We start from the raw sequence: 17,070 nt of genomic DNA, 5'->3' as shown, positions 1-17,070 counted from the left end.
GTCCAGTGACCAGACCAGTAACATCGAAGCGGGGTGGTTAACAAATCGAGTAGAGTGGAATGGCCAGGAGGATAGTCAAAAGCGGTTGGAGTGGATTCGAGTGTGGAGTGGTGTGGACATGTTCTGTAACCGCATGATTAGAAATCGAGCAAAGTCGATGACAAAGCAGCGGGAGGAGCTGAATCCTTATTGGGGGAGGGAAATCAGGGGCTGGGGTTGGAGTGCCAAACTAGGTTAAACTCAAACCCTTCCATTCAAGTTTTTGCTTAATGATTTTTGAGCTAGTTTATGACAAACAATATCAATGCAAAGGCGTAACCTGCGTGCGACCCGTTTAACTGCCTTTCCCGCTGTTTGGCCTCAGTGAACCCTCCATAAACGGCTGTTCCCCTCCGAAAATGGAGCACGCAGCGGAAATGAGAGAGCATAGTTTTCGCATTTTCCTTTAAATTACAAAACAAAACTAAAAACAATAAAGAAAGTTTCGGGAAAGCAAGTCGATTCATTAAATACCCTTTGAAATCTTTCTTTGAGAATCGTGATCTAGTTAACTAGGTAAAATAAAATTTAAATTATCATATATGGATTACATTAAATTAGGTTTTAAACTCAAATTATTACAGCAACTGATAACATTCATAACATATTTTAAATACAAACAAATGTAACTTAAAATTAAACCTCTTACTTTGTAAAGAATCTCCTTCAACTTAATCCTATTGTATTTATGCCCTTTGTTATAGGGTATGCATTACAAGAAAAGACGAATGAGAAATCAAATATGCGCTTAGCACGATATATTCAAATTGTTTACGTTTTCTGCCGCCCCCGAGGACAGCGGATTTTTATTCGACTTTTTATATGCCATATAAACCAGGACTGTGCGTCAGTACGCGACTTTACAATAAAAATCCCAATCCTCCTCGCCCAGTGGATTTATTTATCACCCTTGCTGCTGCTGGAAGTTTTGCGCTGACGGTGCTGCAGCAGCTCCTGATATTGCTCAATGGATCCATCCTCGTGCTTCGAAGTGAACGAGACCGGCTTTTCAACCTTGGCCTGCTCATCACTGGCGACGACTTTGCTGCGCTTCGACTTCTTGAGTTTGTCGCGTACGCGTTTTCCCAGTCGTGACTCTGCCAGCACCTGGCTGACCTTGGAGCTCTTCATGTAGCGTGTGCGCCAGGACTAAAAATAAGAGGTTTAAAGGTGATAAACAAAATATTGTTAACGTTGACATATCAAAATACCTCGGAGTTCGGCTCCTCTAATTTGTCTCGCTCATCCTCGCTTGTGTCCAGAGAAATAACATCGTTGTCCATGTCCTCGAGATTGGCCAGATTTTCCTTTTTCTCGTTTTTAATGCTCACTGGCGGTGGCTCGTCTTCCTTGGTCATCTCTTCAATCATTTCCAGATCACCGCCTATTGAAATGACATCGTCGTTTTGATCTTCGTCGTCTATGGCAGCTGGTTCGGGTGCAGGGAGTTCCTTTGATTGGGCAGGAGGATTATGGTCAACTAAGGGTGCTTCTACCAAGGGCTGTTCTTTTGTCGTTGTTGTATCTAGCTCTTCAGACTTTTCCGCCTCATCTGGCTTAGAAAGGATCTCAGCATCGGCGGGTTGTTCTGGTACAGCTGGATCTTCTGCCTTTGCAGGTTCTTCTGGCTTTGATGGCTCTTCTGCTTTGGCTGGCTCTTCGGGTTCATCGCGGACTTCACCTTCCTCCGGCTCGCTTTCTACGACTGGAGCTGGTGGCTCCGCTACAGCTGGCTCAATGATTTCCTTTGATTTCTGTTTTGTGGCCTCATCATCTGTGCTGTCGCTGATCAGCAATGTTTCCGGCTCTGTTTGTATGGTTATCACATCTGGTGAAGCAGAACGCGATTTGGAACGTGGCTGCTTGGGGGAATCCTTCTTTGCAACCAAAGTTTCGGACGGCGGTGGAGGAGGAGCAGGGGCTGGAGCTGGCACTTCTTTTTCGGGTGACGTCTGTCGATAGTTCCGCTTGATCTTGATTTTCTTCCGGGGAGCCGACTGTTCTTTGCTGCTACTATCTGCATCTGCCGAGCGGATCGCTGTACCCTCTTTGGCTGCTTTACTTTCATGAGATTTGCGGCTGCCGGACTCCTTGTTTTTGGAGCTGCGCTTATCCTTTTCCTTTCGCTTAACTTTCTCTGCTGGTACCTCGTCATCATCGTCCGATTTGACCTCTATCTTGGTGATTGGCTCCATGGCAAGTTGAGAGCGAATGGCTCTGGCACGGGCTTGAAGCTCCAGCAATTCCAGCACGCTCATCTGACCGCCCGCTGTGGATGAAAATATGAAACCTTAGTAACCTAAGCCACTTTAAGTCATAGGGACACAGATGTATATGGCAGTTGTCATAATGTGTTCGTTCGATCTTGTTTAGTTTTTATACATTAATAAAGTTGATACTCACACTCCTTGTTTTCATTTCCATTGTTCGTTTTTTTGGCTCTAAGCTTCTTCTTGCCTGAAATTTAAATTATATGGAAACAGATTGTATTTAAAATTGTATATAAAGTATAGTTTAAATTAACTGCACGCCAGAATGCCGATCAACCAGCAAGCGGTGGAGCCGCAGTTAGACAGCCAAACTGCAGAGGATCAGGGGGAAGAGGAGGAGCAGCCGGAAGACGAGAACCGACTGGAGAAGTTTACGGTGAGGCTCAATGGACAGCATGACTTGGAGCAGCGCTTGAAGGATTTCAAAGCCGCCTGCGAGGCTCATGAGAAGCATGCTAGGCGGCGAAAGCGGAGACGCTACTACCATCTGGGTCTGGTGGCCAAGCTGGTGACTGAAACCACCCACGACGAGCTGCGTCGCATGCTGGAGAATGGCACATACACCTTCCACGTCGACACGGTGGCCAATAAGCCCGACGAATTGAAGGCCATTTTGGACACCATGAACATTGCCATTGCGGCGCACACAGAGGAAAGAGAACTTCGTCTGACCACCGGCCTGGCGCTGGAGATTAATGGCGAGTGCTGCCGCGTTGGCAGGCTGAGGAACAACTGCACCGTGATGCTGGCCAGAGGTGGGGTGGTCACTCTCACCACCGATGAAGCGTACCGCTACAAAGGCTACAAGGAGATCGTCTACGTGATAAATCTGCGGGCTTATCTCGCCTCTGTCCAGCTAGGCGACATTGTGCTGATCGGAAGGGAAGTTAGGGGTCGGGTGGTGAAGACCCTCCGCGAAGCACTGACCGTGATGATCATTGATGCTGGTCTAGTGGCCTCCTACGACTTTATAGAGCTCCCCAGACAGTGCCACAGTCTGGATCCCGAAGTGTATCCCGATCTGTATATGAAAGACCTGGAGATGGCCGCATCCATGAACGCCAACTATGTGGTTCTGCCCAAAATTCGATGCAAGAGCTTTCTTCGAGCCATCCGGCAAACCCTTAACTCTGGCTTCAGCCTAAAGTTGATCGGAATGATCGACTTTGAGTATGTGCGGAGCAACATGCTGGATCTGCTGGGCATCATTAAGCTGGTAGACTACCTTTGGATTCCGGACATGTTCAACGTTAACTGCTGTGTCTACAACTACATTATGGAGGACGTGCTGCCCATTTCGCAATGCCAGAAGAAGCCGGTGATTGGCACCGTGCCGTTGGAGCGTTGCAGCGATTTCAAGCGTTTCGAGTTGCATGAGTTCCTGTGGAAGGTTGATGCCATCCACATCCAGAAGAGTCCATGGTGCAACAAATATCCGCTGATTGTCAAGAAGCTGATGCCCATTAAGGATTATCGAGTTGGGGTCGTCCAGAACAAAATGGTGGTGAAGAACATCCTGACTTCATACCAGACGATAGTCAATTTTATCATTCGGACAATCAGCTCTATTGAGTGCCAGGCCATATTTTTGTTCACCAAGTGCGAGACCGCCAGTGTGGCTCTTTCCCGCGTCGAGATCTACTGCCCAGTGTACATGATGATGCCGCTGGAGGACACAGACGATGCGGAGACCATTACCTGCAAGGTGGAACTGGCACGAGCGCTTCACTTGCGCAGAAATATGCACCCGGTTCTGTACACCAAGGAGCTAAACGAGTGTAACTACAGTCCCATTGAGTTTGGAGTGGATTTTATGCGGAAGAAGGGCTGCTTGGAGGTTGGCGACTTTGTGGTTACGCTGGAGGTAGGCAAGGAGGACACTGAGAACGTGGTCATTGGCATAGGCGAGGATGTCTGTATCCTGCGGGCCTTTTACGTGTCACCACTCTTCGCCTGCGAGAAGTTCAAGTACGGTGGCTAACTTTCCGGCGTGCAGTTGTGCAGATAACACAGATTAACCAGCTCTAAATTAAATGTAACTTATGCCAAAGCACTCACTTTTTCGGGATTCCTGGCCTCCAATGTCGCTGTCCGAGGAAATCTCCTCCAGAGAAATGTGTTCTGAAAGGGGATCTTTAGGGAGTGGTTCTAAGAGTTAAAGAGTGCTCAAACATACCCTCTTTGCGCTCCACATCTGAATCTTCAGAGCTCTCGGTGTCTGTGGGACATTTGGTGCCTTCTATAATGGATTTCAGGCGCTTTGTGGACAAGCAGAGGAGCTCCTCCAGGCAGAGTTCCTCGATTTCGTCCAGGGGGGTTTTCTGTGTAATGTTGACCATAAGTAATCTCCTTATAGACACAATTCAACGCACCTTTAGGAATTCCGGTGCCAGGTTCATGATAGTTTTGGGTTTTAAGGTCCCAAAAATTTGTTTCACCAGCTCCAGACGGTCGTCTATATAGTGGGTCATCGGGTGCAGCGTGCGGTCCTCCTCCATCTTCTCCTTCTTTATGCTAATGGGCTTGGGAATTTGGTCGCTTTTGCTGTGCTTTTTCGCCTTTGAGCCGCTCATTTTAATATAGTTTGTTGTCAAATATAAACCAAACAATTTTCAGTCTTTCAGCCAGCGTTGCCACTTTGATTAATGTCCGACGCACAGTGGGGCAAAGATATGATGCTTCGCGATGTATGTTAAACAAAAGGTGAAAAAGGTTAATGAAAGTTAAAGTAAATGTCTCTTAACTTACTACTAGGACCTAGAAAAAACTTGAAAGTTTGTTCGTAATTTAAAAATACTATTTTCTTCTCACGAATTTAGTTAACAGAATTTCTTTTACAAAATTGAAGTCGGTTACCCACTGTGCTCTGTAGCTTACAGTGTTATTATTGTTCGTACAGAACAGCTGATTCTCGAGCGGTGTAGCTTGTGATAATTCGTCGTGCGTTTTCCGGCTTAAAATTAAGAAGGTAAGCACAATAATGAATTAGTTTTCTAATTGTGAGTTGTGAAAAGTGGTTGCAAGCAGCGTGGATAGCAATTTTCATGTGAAAAGGTCAGTTTATAGTGGAAAACTTGTGTTCTTATTTGAGTAGCTGTTAGGTTATTTGGAGCAGATATCAGTTTAAGGTTATTAAGATTTGTAAAGTGAGTTAAAGACTATTATAAGCCAGGTAAATCAAAGCAAACATAAACATGAAAAACTAGATGCTGCCGCTGAAAGTGTTACATCCACTGTTAACTGCTGTTAAGTAACAGTGGTGGCATATTTAGGGCATTTCATTCGCGCGGTATTTTCTGACAGCTCTGCCAGGGCACACTGAACATCTGTTCCGCGGAGAATGGCTGCGATTTCGCGTCGGTAAAAATAGCAAATACTCGTTGATGTGCTGCGGGAAGGCCTCCTCCCCGGCCCCACAGAGGCCCCGAAAGAAGTGAGCAAATGTGCGTGCCGCAAGATAGTAGCCGTCGAACGAACGATAGTGACGAAAGCACGTAAATTCAAGTACCAGCCGCCCCGCAATTACGATGAGTGTCTCGCGCGGCAGCGGGAACACAACACTGGACCTGCAGCCGCTCCTGGCGGACGGCGATGATGACAGGGAGAAGGAGGAGAAGATCGGCGGTTCGGGGGGAGCATCGCTACTAAATGGATCCGGCTCCAAGGAGCTCAGTCACCGGGAGCGCGAGGAGTCTGCAGTGTTCGTCAAGAAGATCGGCAGCGCCTTGTTCTACGGCCTGTCCTCCTTCATGATCACGGTGGTGAACAAGACGGTGCTGACCTCTTACCACTTCCCCTCGTTCCTGTTCCTCAGCCTGGGCCAACTGACGGCCAGCATTGTGGTCCTGGGCGTGGGAAAGCGCCTGAAACTGGTCTCCTTTCCGCCCCTGCAAAGGAACACATTCGCCAAGATATTCCCACTGCCACTGATTTTTCTGGGCAACATGATGTTCGGCCTGGGCGGCACCAAAACCCTGAGTCTGCCCATGTTTGCGGCTCTGCGGCGCTTCTCCATCCTGATGACCATGCTGCTGGAGCTGAAGATCCTGGGACTGAGACCTTCGAATGCGGTCCAGGTCAGCGTGTACGCCATGATCGGTGGAGCCCTGCTGGCCGCCTCCGATGATCTGTCCTTCAACATGCGGGGCTACATCTATGTGATGATCACCAACGCCTTGACCGCCTCGAATGGAGTGTATGTAAAGAAAAAACTGGACACCTCGGAGATCGGGAAGTACGGCCTGATGTACTACAACTCGCTGTTCATGTTCCTGCCCGCCCTGGCCCTCAACTATGCCACTGGGGATCTGGAGCAGGCGCTGAACTTTGGCCAGTGGAACGACTCAGTGTTTGTGCTGCAGTTCCTGCTCAGTTGCGTGATGGGATTCATCCTGTCCTACAGCACCATCCTGTGCACGCAGTTCAACTCGGCACTGACCACCACCATTGTGGGATGCCTGAAGAACATCTGCGTAACCTACCTGGGCATGTTCATTGGCGGCGACTACGTCTTCTCGTGGCTCAACTGCATAGGGATCAACATCAGCGTGCTGGCTAGTCTGCTGTACACGTACGTCACTTTTCGGCGGAAACGGGCGCCCGATAAGCAGGCCCACTTGCCCACCACCCGCGGCGAGAATGTCTAGCTTCGTCTTAGCTCAAACTCAAGCCAAAGCCATACGATATGTTTAGCGTATTCCGTACTTCGTTCTGCGATCTGCGACTTCGTATTCGATTTTCCTATAGCCACACAGCGCATCGTCTCTGTACATATATCTAGCTATGTATCTAAAAGAGTGTAATTTAGCAATTATGTAATTTTAATCACTTTGTACATTTGTCCGCATGCAACTGTTTCCTGCATCGAAAGTGTCATAAGTTATAGAAATACACAGACATCCAGCTCCTCCGCCGCACTGGGTGTGCCAGATAACCGATTGTTTTCTATCTTCTGTTCCATTTCGGGTCGTTAGCGATAAGATTGCCTCAACCAGCACTCCACAACTCTCCCTTTGCTAATTAAGAAAAAACTATTGGCCTCACATGTGCTGCTCTAATTAGTTGTTGGAGTTAAATGTGTAACCACGTTGTGCGACTTTTCAATTACCTTTGCTTAATCGGATGTTTATCTGTTCTGGGTAAACACTCGCTGGAACTTTAAGAATTCTACAAAATAAAGTACTGCAGTGCTGGACAAACCAGCAGCGTCATCAACTCGGCGGAATACGTTTGAATGAGTTGACCGATTACGGGCTACTCTGTAGACGAGATCGGGTTATTCATGTTGTTCTAGGGAAAAAAACATTATCAGGCCAGGGAGCGTTTGCGAGTGGTAATAATAAAATATAGATAAGCGCGCCTTCAGTTTTTGGGCATAGACATTGTGATTTTCCGTTTGCTTTTGTAGATTGCCTAAGAATAGACTTCTGTTTAGAGTAACGAAATGGATTGTTAAAGAATTTTCGCTTTCTTATAGAAGTAAATAAATTTGCGCAGCTGAAACTCTTCTGTTTGCTGTCTCCTAACTAAATATATGCTTTAAGATGGATATCTGTTTCTAAGAATTAGTTAACCCAAGCGACAAAGTGCTTATAATATACTCTTAATTGTCTAAAACTACGGACTGTAAATTTTGTTTACTTTTAGATTGTTTTTATGTGCAATTACTTTTTAAATACACAGCATTGCCGTGGTGTTCCTATAAGTAGTGACTAGCCATTTATTCAAAAAACAATGACGACATTGAAATTAAGCATAAAATCCGAGATGAGGTGCCAGTGCCCCCTGCAGCCATTTGTTTAGGTTTTATTTTGAGACCCCGCGATATTGATAGGTGGCGAATGAGGGATTCGGAGTGGGGACAGGTAATGAGGAAGCCGAAACAGGTTTTCTCGGATTTAACCGTTGGGCGGTCCGAGTGCGGTGAGGTAAATTGTTAGTCAGCATCAGCCCTGTCCGCGTACCCACATTATGGACAAATTGTTTGCTCATATTCGCTGCTATTGAAAGTGGGCACGTACGGCCCGAGCGACAAGCTTTAACCGAAGACAGGTAGTCAGGGTCATGTTTATGTGCGCTGCTGGTAATGATGATGCCGACGATCGTGCTGATAAGGTCACCGGGTGTGCCTCCCCATGTCTCCTCTTTGAATCCCCAGATCATCATGTTGCAACGCTGCTGGCGTTTCCCAAAGCCGCTGGCCCTGCGACGAAGTCTTACTTTGGGTTCGGTAAATAGCCAAGCGGTAGCCACAGAATCGCCAGAGGCAGAGCCCCAAGATGCCTTCGAGCGTCAGTATCTCAAGGATCGCATTGAGATATCCCCTTTCCAGCGGCTATTCCTGGGAGCAGGGTCCTCCATTGCTGCCCTACTAGATCCAAGACGGTGGGATATAATATATTATAATATTTTGATCAATAACCATAGCTAATAACCATTTATTTCCCATTTAAAGTCACGACATGATCGCCTGTTTGGGCGAGACCACTGGAGAAGATGCCCTTTGGAGTATTTTGGACACCATGCAGGCCAGCGAGGAGGGTCAGCGCATCATGGCCGACAAGCCCCGCATCCATACCAGCACTATTGACTTCAAATACCTGGAAACTCTGCCACCAGATACGTTTGGGGCCTCTTACGTCAAGTTCTTGAAAGATAATGTAAGTAGAGCGGGTGATAAAAAATGAGGAACAAGTTAGTAAACACAACACGTGCAGAAATCTGGTTCAGAGACATTCTATAGATAAGTGGGATAGGAAGCCAACATCAAGATAGTTGTGCCAAATGCGAAAGAAAATAATTTAAAAGTTAAGATCAAACTTGTTAACCCGACTTCACAATATCAGCTACGATTAAAAATATAAAAAGAAAACTTCCTTATTTTTTAGGAGAGATGAGCGCTTAGAAATTTGGAGTTAATTAATTATATTTAGTAGTTTGAATGTGTTTTTTAAATGTAACATATATCTTATATTATATTATATAATATATTTCTTACAAAAGTTGTCTAGGTTTCATCAATCGATTAGACACTAATTTCGGTAACCAACTTTCAGCAAGTCACGCCCGACAGTCGCATGGCGGTGAGGTTTTTGGAGGACCCCAAGCTGGCCTACTTGATGACGCGGTACAGGGAATGCCACGACCTGATCCACACTGTGCTGGACATGCCCACCAACATGCTCGGCGAGGTGGCCGTCAAGTGGGTGGAGGCCCTGAACACGGGACTGCCCATGTGTTACGGAGGCGCGGTGTTCGGAGCAGTTCGCCTACGTCCCAAGTGAGTTCAGTGAACTGCGGTGCCCAATTATGCCTCCATTCACGCATTTGTTTATTTGTTCGTCTTCTTAGGCAGAGGCGTGCGTACTTGAAGAGCTATTTGCCCTGGGCCCTGGAGAATGGCAAGCGGACTAAGCCCTTGATGCCCGTCTACTGGGAAAAGCGCTGGGAGCAGAACATCCACGAACTGCGCTCCGAATTGGGCATTACTGTGTTGAATAAAGCTTGATGAGGCGTTTTATTTTTAAATTTTGTTTTAAATGTGGAACTTATCGATTGGAGATATCGATTCAAGTGATCGCAGATTATCGAGGCACTATCTGGCAACTCTTGTTGAGAATTTGGAAAATTAAATTAGTAGTGTTTTTACCAATGGGAATACATAACTATTAATTAAATAAATAGGAAATTATAAGATGTAAATAGATCTAAAATTTTAAATTAATTTCAAGTCTATTAAAAATTATTTTTAAGCACTAGTGGGAACATCCTATATTCGAAAATGATCGCATCCAAATTTAAACCCATCTGGCAACCATAAACGCTCTGTTTGCTTTTGCTGATGTGTTGTGTATTGTTTTTCGGTCCACTCTTGTTTAATGGCTAATTATCTGTGAGTCCCGCACCATGACTGAGAAATTCAATGGGTTTAGCCACGACGAGATCCTCAAGATAACGGGCGTGAAGGAGGGCAGCGTGGGCAGGCGGCCTGCGAATCTGGAAGCAGGTTAGATCACCGTGAATGAACCACGAAGCGTGTAAACAATTATCTGTTTATAATAAAAAACCTTCCATGTGTGCGTGAGCAGCGAAACAGGCGCTCCGGAATCAACCCGGCATTCGGCGGATGCCCGATAAGATCTTCCGGCAAGGGGATCAAATACGGAAGCAGCAGCAGCAACAGCAACAACCACAGAAGCCCATCCAAAAACCGGATGTGGCGAAAAAGGCCAAATCGGGATCGGCAACTCCCACGGAGAAGGCGCCAACTCCCACGGCGGAAGATGACGCAGCACATGGCTCGCTGAACCTCGAGCGCGCTCTTTCCGATTCATTAATGGAGGCACTCTACCATGGGCATGCTACAGCTAGAGATAAGAAACCCACTGCCACGTATGCGGATGCTGAGGCAACGTCCACCGACGACAGTTCGATACTGAAGATCGGGGGCGGTGAAGGCCAGACCAGCAGCTCCATAGACGATGCCAGCATCCTGCCGAGCAGCAAGGAGTCCACATCGCGGGAGCGCCTCAACACTGACTCACCCTTTAAGGGCATCTCGCTGAAGGACTTCGAGCAGCATCGTCGCATGATCGAGGAGCAGAACAAGCAGAAGAAGCAAATGCTCTACCAGGCCATCGAGCAGCACACCCAGAAGACGGCGGCAGAGTCACGGAAGATCGAGGAGATCCGCCACGAGCTGTCCAAGCTGGAGAGCGATCTTGCTGTGGACGTAGCCCTGCTGAGGAAGCAGATCGACAATGCCTGCATACATTTCTCCAATGTAGAGTGAGTGGGGGAGCATAAAACCTATATAAGGCTGTATTAATAACGTTTAACTTTACAGAAAACAATACGTCAAGATCGAAGCTCAGTTCCTGCGGGCCAAGATAGAGCTGCACAATGCCTCCGAGAAGAAGGAGCTGCTCACCGAGCATCTCTGCACTGTAATTGCCCACAACGAGGATCGGAAGGCGCAGAAGCTCACGGAACTGATGCAGAAAGTCGGCCTGGCGCCAACCGATGAGCCCCCTTCTTCGCCACCCAATGTCAATTGAGCCTAATTAGTTTGTTAAATTCGAATTGTCAGCCTGCTTCAGCCCTGTTTCCCTTAATTTGACCAGCGAGTTAACGTCTTTGCTCGCTAAAAAGGAAACTTGTTCGGAAACTTGATATTATATTAATTCTATTTTGCTACATTTTATGAAATTGTAAATTGAAACAGGGCTTCTATATGTGCTAGAGTGCTCTCTAATATTAGTATGTATTTACTGTTCATAGTGTAAGTGAAAAAGTGCAAATTGCAATAAAATATGTATATGTTATGTGTAAAATGAAAATACATTTTTATATAAATACAAAGGCGGTTAAGAAAATTTGAAAAAGAAGGGTATCAAAAGTCGACCTAAAACTCTTTTGTTATTGTTTTGTTCCGACTATGTGGCAACGCCGTAAGTTAGCCCAGCAGCTGATCGTTTTTTGAGTTAAATAAACGTGCACAAAAGCTAAACAAAATTAGCGGAAAATAAATATTTCTCAGCGTAATTAAATAAGAAACAATCCAATAATGGCTGGACGTGGAAGGGGTGGAAAGACAGGCACCCTCACAGCCGAGCAAATGGCCATGCTGGGCTGCACCAAGGATTTGCCGGTGCAGACAGCGCCGCCTCCCACATTTCCGCCTGTTTTGAACAGGCCCACTACCCTAGAGGTGGATTTGAATTTATTTAAACTAACTAAAAACATAGTTGAACATGCTCTTAATATTCCTGTGATAGACAACTGCCACACAAAACTACCAACTGCTGTGGAAGGAGGATTTCCTAAACAGGATGCGTGACTCGCCTTATTACATTGTATCCGCCAGCCAGGAGTCTCAAAAGCTGGAACACAAGGACTGGCGAGAGGTGACAAGCCTAGCTACATAAGTACTTATTATTTACCATCCCTAATCCTATTTCTGACAACCCCAGAAAGCCATGACTCGCTTGAAGCTCAAGACCCAGCCAGAGTTCAATTACAAGGCCATGCCCCAGGAGCTAAACATCTCCAGTCGAAAGCGACGGGCTGCAGATGCACGTCCCAAGCTGCTAGCCAAGAAGACCAACATCGAGGACAGACTTAAGGTGCTGGAGCAGAAGGAACTAAAGTCTGGCGGTGGCGAGCAGGACGAGGTCAAGCAGGAATCGGACTCCGAGCAGGAGGAAGACCAGGACGATCCGGAGGCGGCGATGGATGATGAGATGGACGAGGACAACGACTACGGCGCCACATACTTTGACAACGGAGAGGCGTTCAACGATGAGGACGACAACTTGGATGATGGTCCCGTGTACTGATACTAATAAAACCAGCGAACTGAATACTTTTGGATCTGTGATTTACTATGTCGCCACTTTAAGCTTATTTAACACAAATGTTTGATTAATATACACGTAGGGGGTGACTGGCTTAGTCCAGGCTCTTGGGCACGTAGTAGTTGAAGTGGATCACACCAGAAGATTTCACCTGCAATGGGGAATTCGGTTAGGAGGAGGCTTGAATAGGAAGAGAGTGGCTGGAACTCACGAATCCAATGGTACCGGCCAGGACCAGGATGCCAGTGATGAGCGCGGCATTGTACTTGGCGTTCCTCTGGCTGTGATGCTCCTTCCAGTCTCCAGCGGGCACGGGCAGATCGTTCATGGTGGAGTGGGGACCATGTCCAACGTGGTAAGCGGCACGCGACAAGGCGCCAGCTGAAAATACAGGAAAAGATTATTAAATAAGGTCCTTTAAAAATGAGGGAGCCCCTCTCTTGGGATATGATCTCATCCTAGTACCAAACTATTATATAGTTATCTTTAACTAAATTATGAAAAACATAGTTAGGAACTTGTAATAAAGGATGTTCATGGTTATTATAAGGATTGGGGGTTAACCATATCTATCCACTTCCTTGAAGTCCCTCTCTTCGCTTCCCACATTATGTAATTTTTAAGGTTAGCAGTTCCACTTAAAATAGTTGATGCGCCGCCTAAACTCACCGTTCTTGAGCAGAAGCCCCTGCTTGACAATGTGCTTAACCAACATGATTGCTCGAGAGTTACTGGAAATAGGTAAAATATGGATTATTTTTACGCCAAAGAATTTTTCGCATAAAAACTCACCCGTAAGTTTTCTTGTGTCGAACAGTGTGACCGTGTTATTGTTAAGCGAAAATACCTACCCTAAAATCAGAGATAAACTCACGAGCCGTTCCTTTAAAATCACTCACGATGAGCTTCTTAAAATTAAAGTAAATAATAATAATGATATCAAAAACGTCTTTTTTGGGACAATTTTATAATATTGAAATTAATATTTTCCTTAAAAATAAGTAGAATGAAATTACTTATTGTTAATTGAATTTCTTTACGTTACTCGTCACCCGCTCCTCTCTAACCGATAGCCTGTTAACGCCTCTGTTATCAGCTCTGTAAAATCAGCTGTTGATGCGGAGGCGTTCTCCTTTTTCTAATTGCAAGTGCAAACAATTGGCCAGTTGTTGATTCTAAGCAGGACTTTTCTTTCGTGACCAGTGCTCCGCAAGACATTCCCAGCCATGTTGTCCATCGGCGCCATGGCCAACATCAAGCACACGCTGCAGAAGGAGCTCTTCCTGGCCGCCGGCGAGCGCCTCCTTTCCGTGGTGACGGTGGTCAAGAAGAAGGACAAGAAGCCCTGCTACCTGTGCGTGGTCACCACGGCGCCACCAGTGCCCGTAATCACGCTGTGCCTCATCAAGCAGTCGGAGCAGCGCGAGGGCGAGTACAAGCGCAAGCGGAGCTGGCAGCTGGACGAGATCAAGTGGGTGGACGGCCGGAACGAGCAGTTCGAGACGCACGAGTTTGATTTGCAGTTGGAGAAGCTGTACAAGTGGTACGCCCTCAATCCGCACGAGCGCCAGAACTTCCTGGCCGTGCTTAACCGCCAGATCCAGAAGAGTGTGCGTGGCCAGAGGGCAGAGTTTCGGAATGTGCCCGCTGCCTGGCTGGCGGAGAAGTCACCTGAGAAGGTGGCTCTGGGCAGGGCGACGCAAAAGACGCAGCACACCGACGACGAGGAGGACGAGGAAGAGGAAGCCCAGGAGTTCACCGCCCTGACGGACAAGGAGGCCAACGAGCTGGGCAAACTCTTCTCCGAGTGCGACTTTGCCATCAAGGATGCAGAGCAGTTCATAGAGCAGTTGTCCCGGGAGCTGCACGATCTGGATGGGGTGACTAAATAGGCACTCCAAAAGCATTCTTCATTACTCATAATTTCTTATCTCGCAGGCCAATATGCAAAGTGTTCTGGCCTCGGAGCAAAAGGTGCTGAAAATGATGGAGCACATCGACAACGCCATCTCCGAAGCGGACAAGTTCGAGAACCGCCTGGACAGCTACGAGGATATCCTGGGGCACGTAAAGGAAACCATGGAGAAGATTGGCGGCAAAAATGCCATGATCGAGATCGCCAACAACAACAATATCAAGCTGATGAAGGAACTCAACAAAGTTATAGTGCGTATTGGAAGTACATCTCGTATTATAGAGCTTAATTGTTTGTTTATTCCTCAGAGCCAACTGGACTTGCCGCACAGCCAGCAGCAGGCTCTGGATGAACCCGACCTAAAGACCGCTAATGGACGCAAAGCGGCCATTGCAGCTGCTCAATGTCTGCAGCAGGCCATGAACAGCGATATAGATCCCGCACTGCTTCGGTTGGAGGCAGTCCAGGATCAGCGCAAGCGCTTTGAAAAGTGGAAACAAAAGTTCTCCGCCACTGTCAGTCGGTTTATGAATAACCTGTTCATCCACCTGGGCAACGAAATAGGGGACATGCCGGTTACCAGCACCGAACTTACGCTGCCTAATCATTCCAACGTTCATCGGGAGCTGACGCCCTATACGGAGCTGATGCACTGGACCAAAGCCATGGATCGGAAGACCTACGATGGCCTGATGCGAGTCTACACGGCATCGCTGAGCAAGATCTATGACAGGGATGTGAGGAACTTCTTCAATTTGGTAAGAACTCAAAATCCTAAAAGAATAGGTCGTATATTAATCACGTTGTACCCTTGATAGGCTAAAATTCAGGTGACGGAGAAGCTTCGAAATTCTCGGGAGGATCTGGACATGTCCACGTCTTCAAGGAAGTCGGCTGTGTCGACAATACCCTACGGTACTTTGGGAATCAATAGAGATCAGTGGGGACCCGGCGTGGAGAGTGCCGATCGAATTCGTTTCGATGCCCTGCTGGAAAAGGTTCTAGCTGAGCTGGAACCTATTGCCCTGCAGGAGCAGCTGTTCTGCATTAATTTTTTTCAAATGGACGTTATCAGTCCAACGACAAAGAACACGCAGACCACTTTGGAGATGGAGAAAACGGTGGACATGTCGCAGTCAGTCATATCGGGAGCTGTCTCGCCATCAGCTGAAGGAGTGCCACAGAAGCGGATAGACCGTCAGATTAACGAGGATGTGCGGAAGTTGATGATGGGGCTTTTCGGTTGTCTAGAACCCGAGCTGGTCAGCTTTATCCAGAGCTTTGAGCGTGTGGACAGTTTGTGAGTAATCAAAATGATCTTATTAGAACTATTAGCAAGTATTAATTACTAAATTTACTCCCAGCTACTCTCTATACGTCTTCGTGCGACTCACCCAGCACGTCATGTCCGCCCAGGACACACATTCCTTTCTCAGCATGACCTTCGCCTCTGCCTTGGTGCAGGTGAAGCGCAGCTTTGACCGCTTTATGCACAACCAACTGCAGTCCATAAAGGAGGCCAAGCTGCATAAGCGCTCAAAGGCCATCCTGCCGTACGTGGAGAACTTCGAGAATTTTGCACAAACGGCAGAGGGCATCTTCCGCAAGTCAGATCGTCGCACGGATATGGAGAAGTGGTACTTGCAGCTGGTGAATGCCATCTTTGAGGGAATCCATCTTCATTCGCAGGAGCATCCCAAGACACCTGTGCAAGTGGTGCGCATGGAGAACTACCACCATATGTATGCCTTGTTAGCCCAGCTAAAGGTTCCTGGACTGGATGCCCTAAAAAAAGAGGCCAAGAAGTGTTACAACGATGCGCTAAAAGCGTATGTGACTCAGTACTTCGGCCGGCCGTTGGAGAAACTGAATGTAAGTCAATGACCTCTCAAAAGAGATCATCACTTGAACAGATATTATAAGTAATATTTTATATCCGATTTGTTCATACTTTCCCTTCTCCATTTGCAGCAATTCTTTGAGGGAGTGCAACTGAAAGTGACTCAGGGAGTCAAGGAAACGGAAATCAGCTACCAGATGGCCTTCTCCAAACAGGAGCTTCGCAAGGTGATCGCCCAGTATCCGGCGCGCGAGGTGAAGAAAGGCCTGGAGAATCTCTACAAGAAGGTAGAGAAGCACCTGAGCGAGGAGGAGAACCTGCTGCAGGTGGTGTGGCACGCCATGCAGGAGGAGTTCATTGCCCAGTACAACTACCTGGAGGAGCGCATCCAGAAGTGCTATGCTGGCGCCATGATCAACCTTGAGTTCAACATCCAGGACATACTCGCCTTCTTCTCGGACATAGCGCGGTCCCACTGATCGAGGGATTCCTGTCCGAAAATCTGGGAGCGTTTAAATCGGGTTTTATTTTTAAGTGCAATAGTATTTAAAGCGCTGTTTCTGCTGATTGGAAAATATATGGCGCGCATATTTAAACAGATGTGGATCTGCAAAAGTCGAAAGCGATAAAAGAGAGGGATCAAAGAGAAAG

General features: G+C 47.0%; 8 protein-coding genes across 9 annotated transcripts; 6 read left to right on the top strand and 2 right to left on the bottom strand.

Annotated features, from left to right (window-relative positions):
• Positions 1 to 809: 809 nt before the first annotated feature.
• LOC119554691 (neurofilament medium polypeptide) lies at positions 810 to 4,955 on the bottom strand. The gene is made up of 6 exons (XM_037865692.1): positions 4,682 to 4,955; positions 4,486 to 4,630; positions 4,368 to 4,430; positions 2,443 to 2,496; positions 1,251 to 2,308; positions 810 to 1,188 (listed from the first exon to the last, which is right to left on the bottom strand). The coding sequence occupies exons 1-6, from the start codon at positions 4,880 to 4,882 to the stop codon at positions 937 to 939; spliced, it is 1,773 nt and encodes a 590-aa protein (XP_037721620.1). The 5' UTR covers positions 4,883 to 4,955; the 3' UTR covers positions 810 to 936.
• On the top strand, positions 2,372 to 4,355 carry LOC119554692. Its single transcript, XM_037865694.1, has one exon. The coding sequence runs from the start codon at positions 2,575 to 2,577 to the stop codon at positions 4,288 to 4,290; it is 1,716 nt and encodes a 571-aa protein (XP_037721622.1). The 5' UTR covers positions 2,372 to 2,574; the 3' UTR covers positions 4,291 to 4,355.
• A 250-nt stretch (positions 4,956 to 5,205) lies between the features above and the next one.
• On the top strand, positions 5,206 to 9,836 carry LOC119554377 (ubiquinone biosynthesis protein COQ4 homolog, mitochondrial). 2 transcript variants are annotated; one of them, XM_037865257.1, is made up of 5 exons: positions 5,206 to 5,277; positions 8,467 to 8,693; positions 8,764 to 8,968; positions 9,365 to 9,588; positions 9,660 to 9,836. In XM_037865257.1, exons 2-5 carry the CDS (start codon positions 8,473 to 8,475, stop codon positions 9,814 to 9,816), a joined length of 807 nt encoding a protein of 268 aa, XP_037721185.1. In that variant the 5' UTR covers positions 5,206 to 5,277; positions 8,467 to 8,472; the 3' UTR covers positions 9,817 to 9,836. The 2 variants fall into 2 exon arrangements, with proteins under 2 accessions (XP_037721185.1, XP_037721186.1); XM_037865258.1 differs by lacking the exon at positions 5,206 to 5,277 and adding an exon at positions 7,378 to 7,641.
• On the top strand, positions 5,617 to 7,242 carry LOC119554376 (UDP-sugar transporter UST74c). The gene has a single exon (XM_037865256.1). The coding sequence runs from the start codon at positions 5,837 to 5,839 to the stop codon at positions 6,953 to 6,955; it is 1,119 nt and encodes a 372-aa protein (XP_037721184.1). The 5' UTR covers positions 5,617 to 5,836; the 3' UTR covers positions 6,956 to 7,242.
• A 285-nt stretch (positions 9,837 to 10,121) lies between the features above and the next one.
• Positions 10,122 to 11,590, top strand: LOC119553296 (RAB6-interacting golgin). The gene is made up of 3 exons (XM_037863613.1): positions 10,122 to 10,314; positions 10,397 to 11,096; positions 11,155 to 11,590. The coding sequence occupies exons 1-3, from the start codon at positions 10,215 to 10,217 to the stop codon at positions 11,363 to 11,365; spliced, it is 1,011 nt and encodes a 336-aa protein (XP_037719541.1). The 5' UTR covers positions 10,122 to 10,214; the 3' UTR covers positions 11,366 to 11,590.
• Positions 11,591 to 11,786: 196 nt separating this feature from the next.
• On the top strand, positions 11,787 to 12,670 carry LOC119555297 (DNA-directed RNA polymerase III subunit RPC7). Its single transcript, XM_037866613.1, has 3 exons — positions 11,787 to 12,018; positions 12,086 to 12,214; positions 12,281 to 12,670. The coding sequence occupies exons 1-3, from the start codon at positions 11,875 to 11,877 to the stop codon at positions 12,644 to 12,646; spliced, it is 639 nt and encodes a 212-aa protein (XP_037722541.1). The 5' UTR covers positions 11,787 to 11,874; the 3' UTR covers positions 12,647 to 12,670.
• On the bottom strand, positions 12,671 to 13,550 carry LOC119555298. Its single transcript, XM_037866614.1, has 4 exons — positions 13,457 to 13,550; positions 13,334 to 13,395; positions 12,876 to 13,045; positions 12,671 to 12,815 (listed from the first exon to the last, which is right to left on the bottom strand). The coding sequence occupies exons 2-4, from the start codon at positions 13,377 to 13,379 to the stop codon at positions 12,759 to 12,761; spliced, it is 273 nt and encodes a 90-aa protein (XP_037722542.1). The 5' UTR covers positions 13,380 to 13,395; positions 13,457 to 13,550; the 3' UTR covers positions 12,671 to 12,758.
• Positions 13,551 to 13,767: 217 nt separating this feature from the next.
• LOC119555295 (exocyst complex component 1) lies at positions 13,768 to 17,019 on the top strand. Its single transcript, XM_037866612.1, has 6 exons — positions 13,768 to 14,544; positions 14,603 to 14,830; positions 14,888 to 15,337; positions 15,398 to 15,879; positions 15,944 to 16,451; positions 16,551 to 17,019. Exons 1-6 carry the CDS (start codon positions 13,891 to 13,893, stop codon positions 16,896 to 16,898), a joined length of 2,670 nt encoding a protein of 889 aa, XP_037722540.1. The 5' UTR covers positions 13,768 to 13,890; the 3' UTR covers positions 16,899 to 17,019.
• The last annotated feature ends 51 nt before the right edge of the window (positions 17,020 to 17,070 follow it).

This window comes from Drosophila subpulchrella, chromosome 3L (assembly GCF_014743375.2).
Source record: "Drosophila subpulchrella strain 33 F10 #4 breed RU33 chromosome 3L, RU_Dsub_v1.1 Primary Assembly, whole genome shotgun sequence".
Classification (NCBI taxonomy): Eukaryota; Metazoa; Arthropoda; class Insecta; order Diptera; family Drosophilidae; genus Drosophila; species Drosophila subpulchrella.
Note: the sequence above shows the minus strand (reverse complement) of the source record. Positions and strands in the feature narration are given on the sequence as shown.